At 31.9% G+C, this 25,971-nt stretch overlaps 1 protein-coding gene across 2 annotated transcripts in view; it reads left to right on the plus strand.

The window, feature by feature from the left end:
* LOC118189141 (teneurin-m-like) overlaps window positions 1-25,971 on the plus strand; it is an 866,809-nt gene that overhangs the window by 513,730 nt on the left and 327,108 nt on the right. For both annotated transcript variants that reach the window (XM_085815896.1, XM_085815897.1), the window contains exon 4: window positions 20,436-20,654. In XM_085815896.1, the coding sequence (XP_085672022.1) occupies window positions 20,468-20,654 (187 nt within the window). In that variant the 5' untranslated portion in view covers window positions 20,436-20,467. The remainder of the gene's footprint in view (window positions 1-20,435; window positions 20,655-25,971) is intronic.

Here is a 25,971-nt window from a genome sequence, read left to right on the forward strand (position 1 = left end):
TTAGTGGGTAAACGTAGTCTGATTGACCGCAACAGGAAGTCCAGTTTTTTAATTTGAGATGAAGTGCTCATAGTTGCAAAATAGGTATAATTTAAGCAACATTCATGTAAACAGAGTTTATAAGTAGTACAACATATTTAAAAATCAATACTTATTACCAGGCTTTGAATGTAAAAAAAAAAAAAACAGCAACTCAAAATCATCAACTTTTAAATTCAGTTCAGAAAATTATGGTTGAAAATAAGAAGAGAAAAGAAGCCTCAAGATCTTCCATAACAAAACTTTTTAATCTGGAAATCTGTCCAAATGTATCTCTCCTAAAACCTGACAGTTTCAAGAATTGAATTTTTTCTGAAAATAGATGTTTCTTATGAATTTATTCATACTTTAACGAGTTCAGAAATTCGCATTTAAAAGGTCTGTTTTAAAATTATTTTTCGTAAAGCATTTATTCGGCTTTTCGTCATCTCTTTTCTGCGAATTCACTGCAAATCCCATTATAGTTGATTGAAACTTTTAAAATGCATCGCTATAAGGTCTGAATTGGGCACAATTGAAGTAAAAATGAGCTAAAATATTCCGATTACCTTTTTTTTAAATTTTACTTTCTTATCTTATTTCTTAATATCCCAAATATAACGAGTTAAACGGATAAAAAAAAACTTTACTCCCTTTTTATCTAGATATAAAAATAATACGTCTCTACTTGCTTTCACCATTAAATAAATTCAAGTCGATTATATTAGGCCTGTTAAAACGCAAGAAATAAAAGAAAAGTGAAACAAAAAAAGTCTAACACTTTAGCAGATTATTGATCGTATTTTTTATAAATCATTGCAGAGAATAACAGCCCTGTTTTGTCGTAAACTAATTTAAGTCCAATTTTGAAGGAGAAAATTTTTACTTTAAAATCTAGGTTTCTTATGCGTGGTTTTGTTCTTCATTGTTTTACAATAAAAAGTATATACTGATTATTGCATTTTTGAGATAATATTTTTACGGTTTTTCAGAGAGTATGTAATGATTAAGGTGCTTTTTGATGATTACATATTTGCATTTTAGAATTTTTACCTAAATAAATATATTGCTTTAAGTTTCCTAATTTCAGCTCAGTTTCGCATCATATAGACAGATAAATCATTTTTATCCAATTACACACAGATGATAAGAATAAGATTTTGCTTTTAAAGCTTACATGTGAATATTATGCCAGATTTCATTTAAAGTAAGTTGAATCCAGTCTTAAACTGAGTTGGTTTTCGTGTAAAAGTTTCAGCCCTCCGGTTGAGAATGGCACAGGCCTCTCGTTTTCAAGCAACAGAGTATCTCGCAATTTTCTACAGAATACTTTTACTTCTGGGAGAGGAAACAATTTGGCAGATTGTTTGCTTCTTGCAGAAACGATAATTCGTTAAAAGTGCCTGGAAATGTGTACAGCTGAACATATGTTTAATACAATAGTAAATCTACTCGCTACTCAAGAGGAGAGATGGGTCAAAAGAAAACGAGATTTTTCATTCAAAATTTTCACTGAATTAACATTAATTTCTGCATATTTAAAAAACATATTTATTGATGAATTATACATTCATTTCAGTGAACGTTTAAATGGTTGTAAAAGATATTTTTGAATGGTTATAAAATATATTTTTAAATGGTTATAAAAGTATGAACCATTTTTTCAGCAATTTTTTTTTTTTTTTTTTTTTTTATTGGAGAAGAGATTTCAATGAAACCTTTTAATATAAAATTTTTGCCGAACTAGCATTAATATTTGCTACTTTAAAAAATATTTACTGATGAATTATGCATTCATTTCATTTCATGTTTAAATGGTTATAAAAGATAGAATGAAGCATTCTTGCGGTAATTTTGTTTCGCTACGGGATAAAAAAAGGTGAGTCTTAATTCCAAACTATCGCAGATCTAAACTTTTGCCAATCTTAAGAAACATATTCCCTAATAAATTATACATTCATTTCATACCATGTTCAAAAGGTTACAAAAGAGAGAGTCAATCATTCCATCAGTAATTTTATTACCATTTTTAAGCCTGTTATTGTGCATTTTCTATTTATAAATAATATCCCACACATATATTCTCTTTTATATTGCAGTTAATTATAAGAGCGTTTGTTTAAGCGTTTGTTTGTTGTTAAGTTGTGTTTGCGTGTTCTGAAAACGATATTCCACAGCGCGACGCATCTTTTACCGTTAGTAAATATACATGGACCTATCGTATCGTAAAGGTATATATTACCGCTATAATTTTTGAATAAACAGGGAAATCTGTGTTTCATGAAATTTTTAATAAACCCCCAACAAAATAATCGCTAATACATTCTGCCCATTATGACGTCCACTCTATATGAATAAAATGTGTCATCCCTTTACCAAAAGCAAATTATTAAGTGTTCATTGAATGCATATATTTGCCTCACATCATCGATTATACGTATATGCAGTGTATTAAAAAATGGGGGGAAAATCTGAAATTTAGATTTTAAATTACGTCCAAACGGGCGTTTTTTAACGTTTTACGTGTTACCTTTATTTATTAACTATCATGTTCTTTGTACTTAAACTATAAAATTCAGTTCAGCAGCAATGTCGCAAAATAATTTTAAAATGAGCAAATCTTTAGAATTTTCGATGCACAGTTCCGCGCGCTGGAAATAAAAAGAGTTTTTTCCCCGTAGAGTGTTGCCATTACTCGCTTTTAAATCGTTGAGTTTGCTAATCAAAAATTCGTTAAAGTTTGACAAAATATGACATCGATAATAAAACAAATTCCAAATTTCAATTTGGACTTTCAGATGCCATATTTGCAGTAGGATTACGTCATTCAAAATTGGATGGCTCTAGGTATCGTTGTTTTGCTCTAGGTACCGTTGCACGATGAGAGAAACATATGTACATTTATGCAGATTCTTCATTATTTATTTTCTTCAAATATAATGAAGGATTCTTAACAATTGGTGGCAACAATTTGAAAAGTGATACGCCTTTTATAGTGATTCGATGCAAAATCGCAAAACGAAAACAATAGTCCTTCAGGACAAAGCACCTTTGGACTATTAATTGTCCAGGAACGATTTTATTTTATAATTAATTTTCGTTACTATTGAAACTTTCACTTCTTCAAGGAATTGTATATTGTATAAGTAAACTCAATGAAATGCACATGAAATAAACTTTACAGAATAATGTTACAGTTTAAGTCTATGTTAGAATCTGCTACTGGATATCACCTGTATAGTCGGGGAAGTGGAGGGTGGGGGGCACATGTCTCGTAATAGGTATGCGCTCATTACAATCTTCCGCTCACCTCCCGTGACAGTATCCATAAGGGCGGTAAAAAAGGGAGGGTCGAATTCGAACGCACGGTTAAATGTACGCGAGAGTTAGATGTTGACTTTAGGTGTGATTTATGAGGTGATTATTCGCATAACGCTCAGAAAAATTGGTGAATTAAAATTGCCCCCTCTTGTCATGTATATAAAATCGTGATCAGTATGATTGTTGAGTCATCGTTGCACAGTAATGGCCATCATTTTTTATCTGCATCAGTCATGGTTTGTTCGAAATAAAAATGCGGTAATAAATTGTAGAGTCCTTTTTTCTGAGAGGCATTTTCTAGTGTGTTCAGAAAAAATAATGTTTAACTGGTAATTAATTTTATATCATTCGTATTCCGCGCTTGCACGCTTCAAAGTGCTACATTAATTTTCTCTTTCTATATCCCTAAATGATTTTTATTTCCAATTATATTACTCAGTTAAGCATGTGAGTCATGATTTTATTACTTAAATCGCTTGATATTATTAAACTGCCCATCATAAAGTTTTATATTAATAATAATAATAATTAATAATTTTATATTTATTTTTATTAATTTAATTTTATATTAGTTGACGTTCTGTTCCTAGTGTTGTTATTTTAGAAATAATAATAATAATAATAATAATAATAATAATAATAATAATAATAATAGTAAGAATAATAAATTGCATTTTTGGTGTTTGTTATTGATTATAACTTTCTTATTACGTGATGAATATTATTATTAAAGCCTAAATTCAGATGTTAATAGTTTTATTAAGAGAATTTTGCATGCTGTAAAAGTAGAAATTTTGCTCTTTCTCTTGCCGGAAGCCATTGTTTCAAACCTTGCAGTTTATTGAGAAAAACGTACAACTTCGCTTTATACGAGTAAGTTTTTACTTTGATAAATAAAAGAATTAATCTCCACGAAGCGTTAAATTATGATAAAATAATAACACAAATTTTATTCTCTACCGTTTAATGTTGGAACTTTGAACGTCTCGACTTAAATACACAGCTTTAAGTTTGTAGAATCATTCAGCATTTTTTTACGTCAGAAAATTGAAGAAATTCACAGCTGGGATTTGAACTTCCCCTGGGATTTGAACTGTGGACCTGCCGATTACGCGTCTGGTATACTATCCAGTTACGCTACAAAAGCACGCGGAGAGGACGGAGATGGTACATTTTAAGTTCAATATCTTGAGTTTCTGAAAGATCAACTTTTAGACTAATAATAGGTCAATGAGTAATTATTATCTCAATAGTATTTCAAGTGTTAAGGTAGTATCTTAAAGTAAATATTTACTATGATTTATCGTTATTGTGTGTGTTAAATTTTTTTGTTTGTTTTTGTTTTTTCTTCTGTTAGCAATTATTGTAATTGCTGTGATAGTATTATTAATAATAATTGCTGAAAGAAATGCTGCTTTTTGAACTAAATTCCGAGTATCGGTACATTAGAAGTTTTCCAAGAATTAGTATTATTTACTCGATGATAATCATATTTGACAGACAAAATAATAAATCTTGCAAATTCACCGCGTCATAAGACCTTTCAGCAATTTCAAAATAGAAAAAAAATATATTTCTTACCACTGAAACAAAGCAAATTCTTCATCTCAAATCGTAATTTAGACTTCCATTTAGAAGTAGCACACACGATTTCATTTCGATTTTTTACTTCACTGAAATCTTACCCCGTTTTTAATTAAAAGTTACTGTGATATACTTTGAACTCTTAAAAAATTGCTTTTAATCCAATTACGTACAAAATTTATCTTCCTTAACATTTCCATTTTGCAAATAAACTCAGTTCAATAAATCCCAATGTTTTCTATTAGCAAATTAGCTTTTGGCACGAATTCTACTTTTCTCCTGTAACAATGAGCCTCTGTTTTGTGTTGGGTAATCATATTTAGCTTAGGAACTATTAATAAAAAATATATACTTAACAATGCATTGTTTTAATTAGTCTTATTCAATCTTGATTGATTGCAATAAATAGCACAATATTGATTGTTTATTAATGGTTAATAACCAATGAATATTTTCTATAGTTCAGTCATTATACGTACTTTGTTGATTTGCTTCATCAGTGTGTTACCCAGTGCTATGAACAAAGAAAATCTTACTGAATTTAGCGGATTCCAAGCTGTGGTCTTTTTCCAGGTCCATTATGGAAATTACCCTTTCAACTTAATTGGATTTTCGCTGTTTTCTTTTCTTCGTATTACTATGTACACTTTTGGAAATCCAAGTCTTCTGTTTCTTGTTCAGGGTAAATTACACTTCTATTGAAAACCCAACAGCAAGTTAATTTGTTAAGATTTCTGAAAACAATATCCGTTTTGAATGTGCACCTTGCTAGAAGTTCGCAGCAGATAAAATTAGTTTTAATTTTTGTTTCTACTGTTTTCAGATTTTCTAGTAAATAGTTAAGTGGGCACGCATTTATTCATATCCAATAAAACAAGAGAAAGTGAGTATTGTGTATGTACATACCTAAATTTCACCGCCTTCTTCGCGTTCCTCCGTGGTGTAGTGTTCTGCACGCTGGACGCGTATTTCAGAGGTCCGTGGTTCGATTCCTGGCGATAGCGTTGCTCATTTGCTTCCAAATAACCTAATAGCTCTATAATATTTGTCCTAATTTTGTTTCTTGTATGTTTCATTCTTGACGGGTATTGCCAAAAGCTGAAGACATTAATAAAGCATGATTGTGAAAATTACGATATTTATCGCGGGGTAGGTAATCTTTATCGATTATTTCAGATTGTTACGACCAGGGACTATCTGTTTTGCATTAAGTTTTGTAATCCAAACTGAGGTTATAACAAATGAAAGTTTTTTAAACAAGCATTTATTTAGACTGTTTCGATTTTGTTAATTTTTTGCTTGCAGTTATACCTATCTAAGGAAAAGAGAAGGACTTGCGTGGTAATAGTAAAAAACGTTTATGTGATTTAATACATTTAAAATGTTACTTACCATATGATAAATTTTTGCTTGTACATGAATGATGAAAATATTGGATTGAGTTGAAAGAAATGCAAATTGTTTGGTAGATTACTTCAAATAAAAGCTAAATTGTATAAGTTTATTTATTAATATATTATTTATCATTTTCTGTTATTTCTATCCATCTATCAGGCAACCTTTAATCACTTTTCAATTATTTTAATTTCCTGAAAATATTCATTTATTAGGTTTCAACTTCCCATTCATTATACGTTTGTAGCATTTTTCTCATTTTTCTATTATTTGGACAAGTGTAGACTCAAATAGGGCAGGCGTAACTGAGTTTGGGATGCAACAGAATTTTGTAAATGAGTAAATTCTTGTCAAGCGCGAGAAAATGCTTTCGCGCACTTATAGGTAGAGTGTACTGTTATGGGAGGCAACATCAGGAGCACAGTCGGTTATATTTCTAAGTAAAAGACATAAAGGAAAGAAATAGCTTCATACTCATTACCAAGTCGATATTTCAAACATCTGAATTCATAATTTCTTATTATTATCGAATTTACATATATATTTAAATAAATTTTAAAAACATTTAGACGATCCTTTAAAAAAAAAAAAAAGACAAAAGAAATCACTTGTCTCTTTTCCTAAAAAGAAGTCTGTAATCATACAAATAAAAGCCTATATTACGTATGTATTAGTGAAGTATTTTGAATTGAAAATGCAAAAGCCTTTTCATTCTCTTCCGTTCTCCGATGATGAAGCATTCAGCTTCTGTCGCGGAGAAAAGAGAACAATTCGATTTCAGAATCCTCAAACTGTTCAGTGCACACATGACTAAATAAATGCGTTCTCTCATTGACGATTACCCGAACAGCAATCGGGAAGCACACACAAACCCGACAATATCTGTGTTCTGTCACCGCTTCCCGTCTACGGTCAGCGTTTCGATACAATCACTGTCTTCCCTCTTACTGAACGTGTCGACAGCCCCCGTTTGTGAAACGGAATGCATAATACATAAGTTCCACTTTTCGCTCATTACGCATCCGAATAAATGTCTTCTCTCCGTTTTGCAAATGTCCTTTAAGTCTGCATTTCCGACAACCCGTGGTTGTATTTTCCACTGATTAAGAGACACGAATATTTTTACCCCTCCATAAACCATTCTTGACTTATCTACTGCGAGACAAAAGTTAAGAAGGACTAATTTTCCGTGAGCCAAACCATTAAGAACATTCTGTCCCTCGCATACATAATACGGCCAGGAGCTAGAGTGGTTATTCTATTTATTTGGAGAGACCGCTGTGGTTAGTTATGGAGTTGTTCAAGCTGTGATATTCTCCAGGATTTGTTTGGAGTGGCCTCGTATAGTTTACGCAGTCTGGAAATGAAATTGGAGGAAATTCTCTGCCACTCCGTTAATTTTCTACACTGCGACTGAAGACATTAAAATCCGCCGCAGTTTAATTCTTCACGCTAAGCGTAGGTTCAATCTTTTCGATATTAAACTTTGAACGTGACCAAGTGGCTGGAAGCATACTCGACGAAGGTTTCGAAGTGAAGATGGTAGGATGCTGAAGCATTTACACAGTTGAAACTTTATTTTCGAGAGTTACATAATTAGTAACTAACTTTAATTAATCATTAAGTGAAATGAGATATTTTTTCTGAGGGAAGAGCTATAAATGCACGGCAGAAACAATGCACTTCCGATAGTCCTACTTACCATTTTAAAAACTAAATCATGGTAAACACTACTAGATTAATTTTACATTGCATTTTCCAAGTATATATTTGAAGTATTTCATTATTTTGTTAAAATGTTTTTTCATGTAGGACGGATCATAATCATGAGATTTCAGAAGCTACTGCTTTTTTTGGGCTGTAATAAAAAAACTTGGGATAAAAATAGCGAGATATTATAGTTAAGATTATTTATTTTTAACAGCAAGTATACCTTGTTGGGTATTTATGTTTTATTCCTTTGATCATAATCTTTGTATAGCGTGTCTTCTGTAAATTACTAATAGGAATTACAGTTTTCAGTGTTATTTACGTTTATATTATCATTTAGCATGAATGCAAGTAAGATTTATATAGTATCGAAGCATACTTATAGTTTCATTTATAAACTTTAAAATTTTATTTTTAACAATAGAAATTAATCCGTTTCGCTAATTAATCCTACGTATATTAATTTTAAACTTTTGAGCCACTCTAGAATATGTAGCAATTAGTAAAAGGTAATTACATTGTACTGATTTCAGATTCAAATCTCGATATGATTGCATCACGTCTTGGCTAACCTAAGATTTAAACTTTAATTTGAAACTCCAGCATTTCAGTTTACGCCATAAATGCTAGCTGGTTTTATAAGCACAAAAAGCGTCGTTTGTTGCATTAGTTGATTTCGGAATAAAAGTGTCTTTTACAGCATTCTTACATTCTATTATTTATCTAAACATTGCGATAAGTCGTTTATACCTATTAAAGAGGCTTGACTTATTGCATGCTACCTAAAAGAGTGAAACTCTATAAGCTAACTCTTTTAACAAACAGCATCCCGGCGAGATAAAAGCAACATCACCGCGCTTTGGGATTAACTTTTCAAAACTCTTTCTGTAAACTCTAGCTCATTTTTTAAACTCATTTAATTTGCATTTTCTGGGGGAGTAGATAAAGCAGCAGAAGTACAAGGAAAATTCAGGGAAGAAAATAATGTATAAATTATAATTTCTGTGGGCCATTAAAAATAAATTTTACTTTTTTAATATTTGGCAGTAAGTTTAACCATCTCGGCTGTATACATGTTTCTAATTTTTAAAACAGATTTTTAATACTTTTTAAGAAATATCATGCAAAAAACACTACAAGTATTGCCTTTAATGGCTTTCAAACACCTTGTACCAATACATCTAATAAAATACCCTTACTGATGCTTTAAATCACTGACAAGCCACTCTAGCTGTTCCACAGAATAAAACTGAATTATCTCCTCAATCTTACGGTTCTACATCACAAATACTCCGGAACAAGATAAAAGGGACTTTTCCAGTTGCTTAGTTACGTTTCGTAGATTTATATTATTCTATCTTAACCCATCCTGGCACCCGCACAAAAAATTTCAAGCCACTGGAGGGAAGCCAAACCAGCAACGACCCCAACTGGGCACATTATTTTTCCCGTCCCCGGGGTCAGATTGAACATCCATGACGACAATAGTACACAGGACACGCAATAGTCGCACTCCATACATATTAAAACGAAAATGGGTACTACTGAACTCCAATAGGTGGCGCGCAGTAGCTTGTTTAAGCAGTAGCAGCATCAGAAGGGCAGAAATGCCTCATTTCCGTAGCGAGATAAAGGAGGAAGATGAAAAAGAAAATGGACTGAGTGGTCAGTGCGCAGATCGTTCAGTGAAATGAGATCCTTATCATGTTCATCAGGGTTAGGATTCCCTAAGAGGTGATAACCTTATCAGTGGCTACCCCGCGAGGCGCCGCCCTGGATGGACCAAGCAATCGGCGCAAAGCGTAAATTACTAGCCACGCTGTTACTAAACGACTCAGTCAAAGTGGTAACGCTGAGTGATATGCCTCACAACGATGGCATTAGGAGCACACACAATTATCTAATATTTCTCACCCCGCTTTTGGCGTAGGATAATATACCCTATATAGGATGTAGCATAACTGACGTTCACAGCTATGAAAGGTGACAGAAAATTGCAAAAATGAGAAATCTGTTAAAATGTGTGGTGGAGAGTGAAATGTGAAGGTGGAAATACAGTAAATACAAAGAACAAGAGAAAAGTTAATAACGAATTAATCAAAATTTAATCACGAATTTTTCAAATGAACGACCAGCAAATGTATTATATGCATTATAATGAAGGCGGATCTTGGTTACGAGTCCCAAACTGTACCCAGAACTAGCGTCGCTGCAGAAGAAGTATACATGATTGGTTTGGTTTGGTTTATTTAATTACGGCACAGCACACTAGGGCTACCTGCCTAAGGGGAGGGATGCCTTCGTGGAGGACTTTATAAGGAAAACTGGCTCGTATACACGTTACACATGGGAAAAACGCCCATGCAGCCAGCCCGTTCGCGGGATTCGAACCTCGGACCGAACTAGCATTGTTCAGCGACTTCACCTCTCGGCCGCTGGTGGGTCTAAGTATACATGATATTACGAGCATCTTCCAAAGTATACACCACTCACTCTATCGTCGTTGTGATGCATGTATTGCAATTGGTGGTAGTTCACCTGAAAAATTTTTGTAAATATCAAGCATTTCAGATAAATATCATTTCATCATAAACATCCGTGATTGAAACGAATTTTTTCTCCACCCTTTTTGTACTTGCGGTGTTTCAATGTTCACATTTCGGATTCCACTGTGCAGTGTATTACGAAAACTGTGACCCTTCCCGTATTCTATGACCATTTAAAGTTGAGACCATTCGTTCTCTTACACCCTGTAACATTGTTGGAGAATAGCCTTGCCTTGATTCCAATTTAATTTAAACTTTAGATACTTTAAGTTAAATTTACTTGAATCCTGCAGCTATAGCGCAGGACTGGTTAAATTTTTTTTTTTTTAAATTTTTGACCTATTACTACGTTTCTTTTTGTACGTATACATATGCTTTGGAATCAAAAAGTTCACGGTTTAATCTAATGAATTCCAGAATATAAATAATCGTAAATAATTTAGAAATGCGAATGAAGTTTTTAGCCCGAAAAGGATGTAAGTTCTGAATGAGATATTAGTCCCGAAACGGCATTTTCCGTTAAATCAATTTAAAGAAATTAAATATTGAAGAATCTGCATGAATGTATACATTTATTTTGCATGGTGAAAAAACAGCGCTACCTAGAGCCATCAAATTTTTAATAACGTAGTCATCCAACCGAACATGGGCATTTGGAAGCCCGAGTTTTACGTTTCGTATTTCATATTTCGTAACATTTTGATGCATTTTTTGATTAACAAACTCAATGACTTAAAAAAAACAGTGGCAACACTGTGCGAAAAGAAAATACACGTTTATCTCTGGCGAGTGAGACTGTCAATTGGAAATTCTATAGATATGCTATTTTTTAATATTTTGTGATTTTTCTGTTGAATCGAATTTAATGTGGGGTAAGCACCAATTTTATGTGGGTTAATCGTGGTATTTAATAAATTAATTAAACACACAAAACATTAATAATAAAAGCGTAAAAGAGTTTTGTAAAGCCATCTTAGTAAGAAAATTAAACATTATGAACTGAGAAAAGTAGAAAACAGAAAAATGTATGCCAACACCTAACGTTGCATTGGGAATTATAAACGTATACTACTCTACTGTTTTTCAAATTTGTGTTATTTGCTGATGAAGTTTATATAGCGTTAAATGCGAAGAAAATGATGCTTAATAATAAATCTATAAACATTTTTAAAAAATTAGTGAGTGTCACAGCATACTGGTAGACTAAGAACTCAGAAAGACAGTAAAAAACTTAAACACTTTTTGGCTCCAGTTAAAATCTGTAACTTACAGACTTTTTTCTTTTTTATGTTAGTATATATCCTTTTATGTAATACACATTTTTCAGTATAGTGATTCTCTTGATGACTTTTAAGGGGTTTTCATTTATTGCTGTTGTTTATCTGTGTGTTTAAGCATATGGCCGACAGAATGGTCTCATGATTAGTCACATGTGTAATTAGGAAATTAACCTGTCATTGGACGAAGTTCTTCATCATTTGTAATATTAAAATGACTTAGTTCAGCTCAACCTTAGGCCTTCCTGCCGCCGGGTGCAATATCTCCCGTTTCTAAATTCTAACACTGGTCATCTGCAGTATTATTTTATCTCCTAAATTTTGCAGCCCAACTGGGTCGCCCCGGTTGCATTGAATGTAGTGCCGATCCTGACTTTATTCCACCATTTTAATCGAAAACACTACAGAACTAAAAAATGAGAGTCTTGTATTCTAAATTTAATTCTAAATGTATACAATGAGAGTTTTTTATTCTAAAACGAATCCTAAATGTATAGAGTGCACATGTCTTGTGTGGTGTTTGCCATAACACCACACAATACCTCAAGACGAATTTTGAATTGACAGGTTTTAAATATTCTCATTCCTCGAAGAGACAGTTCTTAAGTCTATGCCTTACCTGGTATTCGAACACAATCTTTATGGCATATCTTTGGCAATTTTTATGGCATTTTGCGACCTACAATATTGTGCGAGCTAGTATGATTTCCGTTTAACCTTTTCCCGTGGGCTATAGGGTCCAATTTCGAATGTATTTGGGCCATTTTGTCACTTATTTTAACTGAAGAAGCAGAAAAACAAATCGACAGGGTATTGCACTTCGTAATCCATACTCAGGAGTAAATTTTAAATCTCCATAGTTTACTGAAATTTCTTGAGACACATTTAAAGTAGTGAACGTGCGGGACATATATGTCCCAGCCCCCGGGAAAAGGTTAAAATGCTAAACAGACATTGATCATACATACAGATAAGAAATATTTATTTTCTTAGTACATTTTTGATAAATGAAACGTTTGCATATTGTATACATGATAAATATTTGCAAGAAATTGTGCAATAAAACTAGGCACTACGGAAGGAGGATGGAAAGAAAGAAAGTAAGAGGAAAATTTCTTTTTCTCTTCTTTTCATTTTCTTCTCAATTTAGTTAAACAGATGCTTCCTATTATTCCGAGAATACGAGAAACATGAAATGATTTTGGAATAAATTTTCTCTGAGACTTTCTACAGGAAATCAAATGATTACTTAAAATTTAGCTACATTTTAAGGCATTTAGTTTCATAATATTCTGTACTGTATTTGGGACTTGTAACCAACATATATTAAAGCAAAAAAAGATTTGTGTATATTTTAGTTTTAAATTTCTAGTTTTTATTTTTTAAATTAGAAAACGAATGTAGTTTATTTTGACACTGCACTGCTTTCAGAAAACATCGTTGTTTTGATTTCGAATGAAATTGGCATGGTGTGAGTTGAACTAGTCTCGCGCATCTCCTTGGGAATGAGTAAAATTAGTTCAATTAAAACATTTCCAATATTTTGGCTTATTAGCTTTGGTTGCCTTCGATTTCCATCTGATTGTTTTTAAATTCTTTGAATTTTTATGCAAATATTGTATTATTTCTACTATTTTGCCATCGTTTTATGCTTTATAACTTGCGCTTTTTTTACACTCGGAAAATAAATTAAAATTTTAAAGTATGAAAGATTAAGCATATATATAAATGCATACACCAAAAACTGAAAAGCTATATATATATATATATATATTTAAAACAAAAGTTTAAAATTTAAAAAAGTAGATGAAAAAAGGTTAAAGATTTTGGTTTATCCTGGAAAAGATAGTATAATATTTAATTTAAAAATTAGAAGAAAAAAAGATTCTGCTATCCTGGAAAATTTCTTTAAATTGAATTTAAAAGAAAACATAGAGAAACTATGAAATTTTAGAACGCTAAGATGCAAATTGAGATGTAAAAATATACGGAAAATAATTTTAGAAACGTTTGAAAACTTAAAACTATGAAAATGCAAATTTATTATTCATATTTCAATGCTTCATATATAGCAACTTATTATTCATTATTTACTGTTAACTACAATTTGTTGCACTAAATCTTCTTCCGATTATAATTGTGTCTGCATAAAGAAATAAGAAGGAATTGGATATTTAGACTAAAAAAGGGCTGCCTTCCTGAGGTGAGGATGCTGGAGGGCTTGTGAGAAAAACTGGGGTATTTGCATCAAGGTGAAGACCCCCCATGCAGCTAGCCCGTTCTTCGGTACTCGATCCCGCGTAGGTTGTTCTTGACGAATTTACCGCTCCACGACTGGGGAGCGGGAGACGCAGGTAGAAGTATAAAGTTGTTTTTTTTAATCCATTTTGGAAGAAAGGTATTTTATTCAGTGCATACGTACAGTCCTCCCACAAATCAATCCTTTAAATGGATTCGGGAACAGGCAAAATGTATTTCCGTCGTTGAAATATGAAACCCGAAATTTTTCGCAATTGCAATATCTTCTTTTCTTCGTACCAGAAAGTACAAAGTTAACAAAGTTATTGTCTGGATTTTCTGATTTAAATCCTGCTTATTTAAGTAGTAAAAGAGCACATACAAAATAACAAATTTGAAGTTATATAAGTGATAGTTCTGGGGAAGATTTGTTAGTTTGGGTTAATGAGTCACAAAAAAATTAATTTTTGCATACATTTACTCTTTTGAAGTAAATAATTTTAACTCTTAATCTAAATAGTATTTTTGTTAAATGTATATTTTTGTTGGGAAATGTTTTACCCTATATGCATAAAATAATATGAATAAGACAGAAAGAAGAGGTATAATTTGGCTCTATTTCCTATGAAAATTAAATAATCTCTATATGAATTCCAGTAATTTTCTGTGAGAAATTGTACACTTTGATACTTCATTTTTCTAGAAATGCATCATTTAAAGATATGGATTAAAAGTATTTCAAATATGCTCACAAAGCGTTTGCAAAAAAATAATAATAATAATTTGAAGGGTTCAGATCACGATCGCCTAAAGGGCTCTTTTAAAGTTTATCAGTAGATATCATTAATAGAGGAAGTAAAGAAATATTTTAAAGGATATTAGAAGAATTTAGACTAACATGGAAACATATATCTTCAGCATATGTGAAAAGTGAAAATATATAACGTAACTCTATAAATAAAAGATTTAATGTTTTTAATTAGACATATCATGAATTAAATGCATTTTAATTTAAATCAATCACATTTTAAAATAAAAGAAAGTTATATTGAGAATTCTGTATATTGCTTTTAAATAGCTAATTGTTAATCAGTAACAAATTCCATCCAAAACAACTCAGCATAATTTTTCCTTTTTGAGGTAGAGGGTACCAATGGCCTAAGTGGTAAATCACTGATGAATACTGGTAGTTCGTTCTCAGTTCAAACCCCAAAGTGTGTGTTGGCTGCACTGGTGTGTTTTCATGATTTTCTCTCTATGTACCGTAAAAACGAGCCATTTTCTCTCAGAAAGTCCTACACGAAGGTATCCGACTGTTTAGGCAAATAGCTGTTCTGTTCTTTGTCATACTCGTAATCTAACATGAAAACAAAAGTTTCGAAACATGTATGTACAAGCTGGTTATCTTTAGAGAAATGTTTATATAGAATTCTCGACAAATGTAACCCTCTTACATTTTTATGGAGGAAGTGAATTAAGATAAAAGACTCTATTGAAATTTATACAGTACCTGCTTATGTAAACTTGGGTAAAGTTATAAAAGCAGCAAGGATTGACCCGCAGTGGAGTTTAACTGGAAAACTGAAAGATGATGATATAATTTTCAATTATAGTGTATAAGGTATTTCTCCCGCCTTCTCAGCATGCCTTCATGATTTAGTGGTCAGCCCGCTCGACACGTATTCGAGAGGTCCGTGGTTCGAGCTCCAGCGAAGGCATTGTTCATTTTTCACATCTCCTGCTTCGAAATAACCTAATGTCTCTACAAGTGGACTGTCTAGAATAATGTTAGCCATCCTGACAATTCCCCAAGGTAATACAGAGTGCGATAGAATTTTTAATGTCGTTACTAAATCAAGGACTAAATTTAGATCCAGTATTAGTAAAGCCACATTAGAAAAACTTTTTTTAACAAACGATGGCCAACATCCAAGAGGTTGCTTTTTAATGAACAAACTCTGCCGCTGATCTTAACATTTGCACGAAAACTGATTCAAATATTTTTTTCTATTAAGACATACAACAATAAAAGTAGTTTTAGCATGTACTTTTACATTATTTGCATTTAAGAATTATTAATTGAACTTTATAGTGTTAATTAGATACTATTTTAAGTTAATTCATAATTAAGATGTATATTATCTTTGCATATATTTTTATTATTAAAAAATCTTTTGTCATTGAGAAAATTCTCATTTTTCAATTCTGAAGGTTGGCAAGTATGGCATCTGCTTCAATAAAGAAACTCATAAGAAAAAGCATGAGCTGAAAATTTAAGTATGTCTTCTGTGACAAGAAATGCAATATGCACAGAATTATAGACTTATAAACAAACAAAGGAGGCTATGATTAAATGCTTGATACGAAAGAGGAACTATAAATAAACTTAAAACTGCAAAAAATATTTCGATAGTGATCCGAAAACTCTCCTTTTTTGAGTAGGCGAGTAAGACCTGCAAGAATGTTTGCATGTTTGCAAAAAAACTTGTGTGATATGAGAGAAGTATGTTTAGGTTTGTGTACGAATATTTTTTTCCTTTCAGAGGAGGTGCATAATGCTTGAAATTCTTCACACCAAGAAGTTTGAAAACTTATTATTAACGGAAACCATCTGGCCATCTAGGACATATTGATGTTTGATGTCTGTCCAGAATTTTGAATAAAAGTAGAAATGAAATAAGAAATTTTTGCGTTTATTTTTTATCAAATTTCTCGAACACTGGAATATGAGAAGTTGGTCTTTCTCAAGAAAATACTGGGAGTTATTTCGATAAGTAACATTAGTCTTCATTTCATACCTTTTTTCTGTAACATAACTCGGTTCACAAAGAACGAATGCAGACTTTAACTGTAATTCAAATTGCAATAGCAAAGACTGTATCTGAAATGCAATTTTATGTAAACTGGCAGGGAAAGCTCACGTTTGTTTGAATTTAATAAACTTCGTACACAGCGCAATTCATAAAAATGGCCAGCTGCTGTATATTCTAAATCAAATTTAAGAAATGTGTTGCCACACTATGTTTGGCAGAGTGTATTGTGCTTACACAAAATTTAGGAGCATTCTATACCATTGATTAGTAAATGTGTATTATTAAATATTGTTGTTTTCGGTAATAAAACCAAATGTGCCAAGAAAGGTAAAATTATCGTAACTGGTACCGGTATACAAAATGGTCATGGAATTTACAAATATCGGGTCATATAAAAAGCCTCCTTGCTTTTTTTGGTACATTTTTGAACAAAAATGTTCTTCTTTGAAAATCAATTTTGATCAACTACATATTGACCATTATTATCTAAATAAATTTAGATTAGTATTATTAATCACCTTTGGTCATTTTTCGGGTAGCTTCATAATTCCATCGGTGCAGAACTTCTATGTTTTATCGTCGAAAAACTTGGCCAAATGATTTTCAGCGACGCTTCGGTCGGCCAATTTTTTACCATCAAGTCAGTTTTGCAGAGACCGAAAAAAATTGTAGTCAGATGGTACAAAGTCCTGGCTATATGGTGTGTGCATCAAAACTCTCCAACCAAGTTCCGTCAGTTTGTTCCAAGTCATCAAATTATGTGCGTAGCCTCGCACTGCCATGATGGAACACAACTCCCTTTCTGTTGGCCAAGTCTGGTCGCCCTTTCCGGATTGTTTCATTCAAACGGTCGACTTGTGTACGGTACAGAGCCGAATTCATGGTTTCGCCAGGTTACAGTGCTTATAATGGATAATTCCCTTCCAATCTCGACATCGAAATTTCAGAAATGGAATCCAGCAAACCACTGTTGGGTCCTTCGTTCACACCGAGCATTCTCATCGCATACTTCACAAATTTTTCGGCTGTTTACCTTTTTTATAATAAACAAAAGCATCATATACCGTATTTCTTCAGATATTTCACTGATTTTTAAATCAATATAATTTTTGACACGAGCAACAAATTAGAAAACTATCCTGTCAAACAATGGAAACTGAATGTCATCTTTTAAGCATATGTTCATTCTAGAAAATCGGGTAAGTGTTGTCGGATATATAGGAATCAATACCATCTAGTGGCAAAAAGGCGCGGAGACTTTATGACCCGTTATATCACTTTTCTAAAATTGTGCTCTCAGCGTATACTTTCTAAGAGTGCATCCCTTTTAGACGTTAAAAAACTACAGATGTCTATAATATTTCATTCTTTATTCCGATGCGTATTTACTGTTGTTCAATTAGGAAAGTTTTATTTATTTCCTTTTTTTATTTAAGCCATTTTGTTTCAAAAATATTATACCCTAAAAACACTAAAATTTTTGTATTTTAATGCTGATTAATTACCCTTTTTTGTGGGCTCTTTGTGGACTTCCACAACCACAACTTGTCACCCACATTGAATCAATCTCCCGAAGCTCTCGTGTCGTGCCGGGTCTTCATCTTCTTCGTAGGCAAGTTGACTCACTCTGCAGCAAAATTGTGCAATTCTTCAACTGTGCCTGGAGATCGCCTCACCTTATGCTTCTAACAATGATATACTAGAGACATGTTTTAAAAGTAATCCAGAAAAATATTAGGCATTTATTATACACATTCTTCATTAATTTAATTAATTCTCAATTAATTAAAGCCCATCACTTAATGTGGAAGCTGAATCGTAAAGAATAAAGTTTTCTTAGAACATTTATAGTCTAGAATCTGCAAAATATGCACAAATTTCCGCTACAGCAAGCACAAATATATATATCGAAAAAGCATATTGCATGGAGATCATGATTTTATAATCGGACTGATTAGAAATAGAATTAGAATAGAAACCTGATACTACATGCTACATGGACCAACTAATTTGAAGAATCAAATTGTCATGATATAGTTCTCATAAAGTTGTGTAGCTATAATATTTGCATAATCAAGTGAAAATGTGCATGTTTGTTTCAAAACTGTTTCAGCTACCAAATTTTCCAAAAGTGTTTATTGCCCATTTTTCATTCACTTTTTCCCTTAGACTATTACTAGCCCTATAGATATGTTCCCCACACGCTGAAATAGAAAATAATGCCGACGCTGAAAGATTACGCTCTAGAGCAGGGTTTCTTAAACGTTTTTCAATCGCGACCCCATTTTATCACTGAGATTTTTTTCTCGACCCCCCCCCGGACTCCATAATATTTACAAAAATTTTGTGGGACCGCATAAGTATTGCGCAAATCCGACACACGCCTGAGTGAAACTGTTAATTTTTCCATTTGTACTGTAATATACTATTTCAGGTTTAGGTCATTAACTTTAATTCCTAATTTTAAGACATAGAACAATATGAAAACTTTAAATAAGTAACAGACGAAATGACAGCGTCACGTGTAAAGCAAGGAAAATGGACGTTTATATTATAAAAAGAATTCGTCAAAACGTTTTCTTTTTTCATTTTTTTGGTATTGGCTTACCTTTGTATATTTTCAGATACACTGTGTAAAAATATTTGGTAATTATAAAATTATTACAATATGTTAAAGCAATATCAAAATTGCTAAAATTTTTTGCAACCTACAAGGGAGTCGCGACCCACAGTTTAAGAAATCCTGCTCTAGAGTATAAATCACACCCAGAAAATAACGCGTGAATGCTAGTAGAAAGAAACTAATGATTATTGTTTTGTTATAAGTAAAACAATTTCTAAAGAGATCACGTATTGTAAATAAGCATACTAGTTAATGACTAGTAAACGCTGGGGACACACTCACCTAAGCTATTGTATAAAAATTTTTTATTTTTTTTTTATTTTTTATTTTTTTTTTCCGTAGCTTTATTTTTTTATATTAACAAAGTCGACGGAACTTTTAAAAATACATAGTTAAACCAGAGTATTCTTTAAATTCTGACAAAAAGCAACCTTTGTTTGACAAAAAGGCAACCAGTAAAACCAGTTTTTAGTAAAACTGTCCATTTTGAGAGCAATCAAACACAGGTATGCTTTTAGAAAGAGAGCAAGATGTTTGATTGCCCTTGAAATCCATAGTTCTGTTCAAAATCTGCAGCAAAAATAAGTTGCTTCTAAATTGTAGATTATCATATTTGTGGTCCATTTGAAATCACTGCATAATATCACTAAAAAGTAGTAAATAATACACTTATCAAAATACTTTAGTTAATAAGTATATTAACAACAGATTTACTGTTAACCTTGCCCAGAATCACGCGATAAATCCTCGCTAAAGGCGACTTCTTTTTTATTCCGTTAATTTAATACTATGTGTAATTATAATCTAACTTTATTTACTTTTTCTCTCTAATTATTCCTCGTTATTATTGATAATTCATTATGTTACATTGTTTTAAAATTGACGTGATTCAATTAACAATATTTTTCAGATTTAATATCTCTGTGTGGAATTAAACACAGAATGGACCAGTTTCGTCTACAACAACAGCATACCACGCGTTTGAGACCTACGCAAAGAGATTCTGAAGAACGAGCTTACTCTGGATCAGCACCTGTCGAAGCCAGGACCAGACAAGAAGATCCTAATGCTTACGACTCTTTCGAAGATAGGCGACGATCGTATGAAGATCCATATCACAGAACTAGAGGTAAGAAAATGTCTTCTCTTATTTTCCCTTGATCCTGAGAGAAAGGTATGGGCTACTTTTAAAACTCAACAGCAACTATTACTACTTCACCTACATTCTTGTAGCATTATTTTCAGAACTTACGTGAAATCATCTTAGCAAGTATTTGATGATAAATCGTAGCTAGTAATATATCAGTGCAATTACTCAAAGCAGAGAATTGTTTTAATTCTGTAGCATCTATTTGGAGACTATTAAGATAATGAAAAAAATCTCGAAAAGTAAAGAAACGAAGTAGGAATGTGCGATGTCACTGCAACAAAACTATATAACTATATCACAGTTAATCTATTTACTTACATTTAGATATATGTCTTAGTATGCATTTATGAGACAATCGATTCTTTAGGCATTAAAAAAGGTAAAGATTGTTTTTAATCATTATTAAATACAGTTAAGCTGTCAATAATAAACATTCTGAAATAAGATAATACTATATAAGAGTAAACACTTAATAATTCCTTGCCTTCTTGTTTGATATTGTATTTCTAGCGTCTTAATATGCTTCTCATAAAATAGACACAAATAAAACGACGACTTCCACCCTTAACTGTTGTAAACTATTAAAGACACTGTCATTGGTTCCACTGCAGATATCTTTTAAAGAACTAAATACGAAAGCTTATGCTTCAACACTTTTAGAACAATGTCAATGGTTAAATTTTCCTTCTAGGATGCATCTTTTCTTAATTTACTGCTTTTGATTTATGCAACCATTAATTGTTATTATCATGAAAGTTTATATGTACGTAGTTATGGTGGTGTAATGAATCCTTTACTACGCAGACAAAGATGGCATCTTTCCTTTTAAAATTGACGAAAATACGTATTTGCATATCTAACAGGGCGAGAAGAATGATATATTTTAAAAATACTTATATGAAAAATTTCAAAAATAAGAAACTGTCTTTTAAAAATAATAATAAAAAAAGAAAAGAAAATTATTTTCTGAAGGAATATTAGATTACCTCAAGTATCTCATTTCTTAGAAACGTGAAAAGAAAAACATTTCGTTGTTTTTATCTGGCTGCAGAAGCATTCGAGGCGAAGGGAAAAAACTCAAAGCTATGAAATTATCAAGTGAATGTTTGATGATATATACGGGGGACTCTGAGGTCATTTGTTATTTTGCGTCGCGAACCAGCCTTTATAAAAGAAGGGAGGGAGGGAAGAATTCCCGTCATCCTTGCGTTTATTTTCTTAAGAAGCAAGAGAACCCGAATTGATAAAAACGAAAAAAAAAAAATGTGCAAAAAACTGAGAAAATTAAAATCTCGAAGAATAATTTTTTGTCCTTTTTTCTTTGTTTCTCTGAGCCTAGTGTCGTTCTACTCAAAAGAATAAAAGAAGGGAGAACTTTTCATCGCTCCAAATGTGTGCAGAAGAGGTTTAAGTCTTTTCCTTCATTGCCTTGAAAGACATAGACCATGTACACTTAGTTTTACAAATTTTTGAGCTTTTCCTTTTAACGTCGTCACTTCAGCATCTGTTTGGCGTTAAGGTTCGGTGATTTAAAAGGTTGTGTAGATAAGAACATTTTTATTCTATTGTTCCGTAGGAAAGGATATTCGGTTTTTTCATTGCGTGAAAAAAACATTTTAAGTCTTGACATCATTAAACTCCATTACAAACTGAAATAAATCTTTCAAATGTAAATTACAGAAAATAATTTAAAGTAAGTTTCTTCACTCTAAGTGGTAGATAAATCTGTACTCTAAATCTGCATTGCTCAAAACGTTTTTTAATCAAAAACACTTTTGATCAGGTAAATTATTTCAAGCATTTTGATTCTAGTTTCGCTATCTTCAGAGGAAAGAACAAGTGATCTTCAAAAATATCCCAACATGTTTAATCAGATTAATGGACTGTTTAAAAAACTAAATTGCAGACATTTAAAAATCAGTTGTAGGCGCATAATAAAATGTGCAGAGTGTTCTAGAAATCAACAAGCGTTAACGAAATTTGTATTTCAATTAACTTGCAATGCATAATCAACCTAGACGTACGTAAATTAAGAGGCAATAAACAGTTTTATGGTGTTAATTTTTTATTTATAATTGCATCCGACAAATTGCGCTTTACATGTAACCGAAAACAAATAGAAGTATATTGAAGGTGAATTATTATGAGGATACCTATAAAAACCTGAACGTAATTTCTCCACGCACTACTGTACGGAATGTCAGTTTGACTTGGAATTTCGTTTAGCTTGGCTGTTTCATATGCCGGTGTTATCAACGAAAGTGTCTTTTAAAACTCATGTTATTAGTTTCCTTCCAGAATCAGCTGCTTCGAATGTTTTGTTTTCTTCTTCAATACTGAAATAATTATTGGTATTTTGCCCTGCCGTGAGCCGTTGGAATTTTCGCAGAGCGGTTCCTTTGTCCATGTAGTGTCGCCAAGATTACTTCTATAGAAAATGACAACATCTGTCTGTTGTTTATACAGCTTCTTAAACAGATGTCACTTTTATGGCACCCTTGTTGTAACCTCATCTTGAATATGTAATTGCAACTAAATTATTTGCAGATAAATGTTACTGAAAATATCGCGATTTTTTTAATGCATGGTTGTGCTAATTATACTGATGTTTTCGCAACTGTAAAGGTTTTAAATATTATGAACTTTGGTATTACTTCAGAATTAGCAAGTAGTAATATAATACGGTATCTTCTGACATAATTTAGGTTATTAGAACCATACAAATTATACAATGTTAGTTCAAGCACTCTAATTATCTGATTATTTACGACAATGAAACGTCCGGCAACGAGTGACAGTAATTTATTAATCGACAATAGATTTTAATTAAGAATACGTTATTTATATTATCGCTTTGCTATAAATTTTACTGTATGTATTTTAAAATAATAATAATAACCTCCCTTCTTTAATTCCATGAAAATTTTGAATGAATATTTAGGCAGATAACTCTTGTGTGCTTTTATTAAATACAGTAATTTAAACCAATTCTGTTATTAGTATGATAATTTTAGTTACGTTTACTGCATTTTTACTCGGTTCTGTTTTTTTTTTCTTACAAATTAATATGCTTCTCTCATTCCTTCCTAAAATGTTACCAAAATGTTTTAGTATATTTTTGCAAATTATTATTTAAAATATTAAGAAAGCATTGATTGGATGTTTATTTCACCAAAAATATTTTGTTTTACACTATAAAATTAAATACTTATGAAAAAGTAATTCTTAGTTGCAATATGAAGATCATAAATAACGAGCATCATTGAACATCGATTAAAATATTAAAAAACGTAATTGAAACTAAATACGCATTGAACGAAGTGATCTGTTTTATCTTCGATTTCAGAAGTGGTTTCAGTTTACTCATAGCCCAGTAAAACTGCAGTCACTCGAATCAGTTCTTTGCCTATGTATTTTTTTAAATAAGTGTACTTAACATTTTGCTATTTTAAAAATACAGACAGGTAAAACAATATAATATATATTTTCAAGAATCTATTAAATTAATTCGTATGATATACACAAAAGTTTGCAACAAAATGTATTGTATTCCAATAAAAATGAAATGCGCAGTCCATTGCGTTAAATTTTATTAACTGGAAATTAAATTAAAGATCTTATATTTCACGCATTGGTCATCTAGGATTTTTCTTGGATAAATGCTTAAATGAATGTTCTTCTGAACCTATTAGACTGATAAGCGAGTTATCAATCTAGTTTGCATTAAGCTAACAAAGTCCTACAATGGTCAAAATAGTCTTTTATTTGCTATTTAAATTTATCAGAAGACAGCACTTGTGAAAGAGAACGAAACTCCGCCATCTGGGGATATTTGAGTTTAAAATTAAATTCAAATAATGTATTAGTGGAAAATAGTCTACTTAGGCTGGCCTAAGTAACTAAAGGAGCGTATTTAACGTCGACTAGCAAAATGGCTGAAGCTGGAATAAACTCTGGCAAAGCTGGTGGTAAGAATAATATGCAACTGCAAAAACTGTTAGTCTAAGGCTTTCAAACCCATCAGCTTAAATACTCAACCAACTAATTTGCATTCTAGTGAGTACTGAGGAAAAAAGACGTTATAATAAAGCTTTAAATCCTAATAATTGACTAATTAACATAAAATCTTACAGTGACACTTTTCAGGTTGAAAAATAACAAAAGACCCGAACAGTAATGAAACGGTTTCCAGATTTTAAAAGGTTTCAAATAAAAATGTTTATAACATCATAATTGGAGTTATGTTGCATATTAACGCAGAATAATATTTTTAAATGAGTTAATTATTAAATTTGTTGGTACATAAGGCAAAATCAGGCTTTTGAACCACGAAGTTGTATATTTTCGGCTTAGTTTTCAATTTGAAATTTTAGAAAATTTTACACCTTGAGACGTTTGCGTATATGTTTCACTAGATGCTTTGTTGTTTCATAAACATGTAAGCACTTTTATGTGCTTCCAGATATGAAATAATAAATTATCCTGACTGATTAAATGAAATTCAGGAAAGATTCTTTTTGAAAATTCGAGAAGTTAATCTTGGCAGGCATTAACGCTCAATTTTCATCAAACAGGATTAAATCTAAGCAAAGATTCATGCGTTTATAGTGACAGTTTGAATAAACTTTCTAATAACCTACAGGAAATAAGCTCTTTCGAACTGAAGGTGCAGTTTTTTAGCCGATTATATTGTGTTCTCACTAACAGTAGTTTGAAATATTCTAAATTGAAATATCTGATACAACACTTTGTTAGCTTCTGCGTTAATTTCTGAATTTGTTTAATTATCGGTAATCAAAACTTTTGTAGAGATTTCTTAAGGAATTATCACATTGTTTAGTTACGAGAAAAATGTTGCGGCTGAGTTTATGAGAAAGCTAATTTATATTTTCTTTTACTGAAATGTTAATTTTTAGTATTAATTATGTACGTTTGTCTAATGAGCAATTACTATGCTGTTTTCTCTTTCATTTAATAAAGGCTCTATTAAATGAACGACCTCTCTTTGAGGTCATAGGAATGGGCTGGTTTGCTATCTAAGGGAAATGATGCCTTCATGGAGGAACTTCAAACAGAAACTAGCTCATATTGGCGTTACTACCTACAAAGAAAAGTACGAAATCACTCATAAAACCAGTCCATTGAATCTAACTTCTAATATTCAGTGGTTATCAGCTCAGCCATTGATAAAATTTAATGACTTGGAAGAATAGCTTTTACGCCTGCAAACGTAAGCTAATAGAAAATTAACAGCTTCTTTCGCTCTAGAAGGCGTTCTTTACTGGAGGGAAGGGAC

The sequence above is a fragment of the Stegodyphus dumicola genome, chromosome 4, assembly GCF_044657685.1.
Source record: "Stegodyphus dumicola isolate Sdum_Otavi_A_Nest chromosome 4, ASM4465768v1".
NCBI lineage: Eukaryota > Metazoa > Arthropoda > Arachnida > Araneae > Eresidae > Stegodyphus > Stegodyphus dumicola.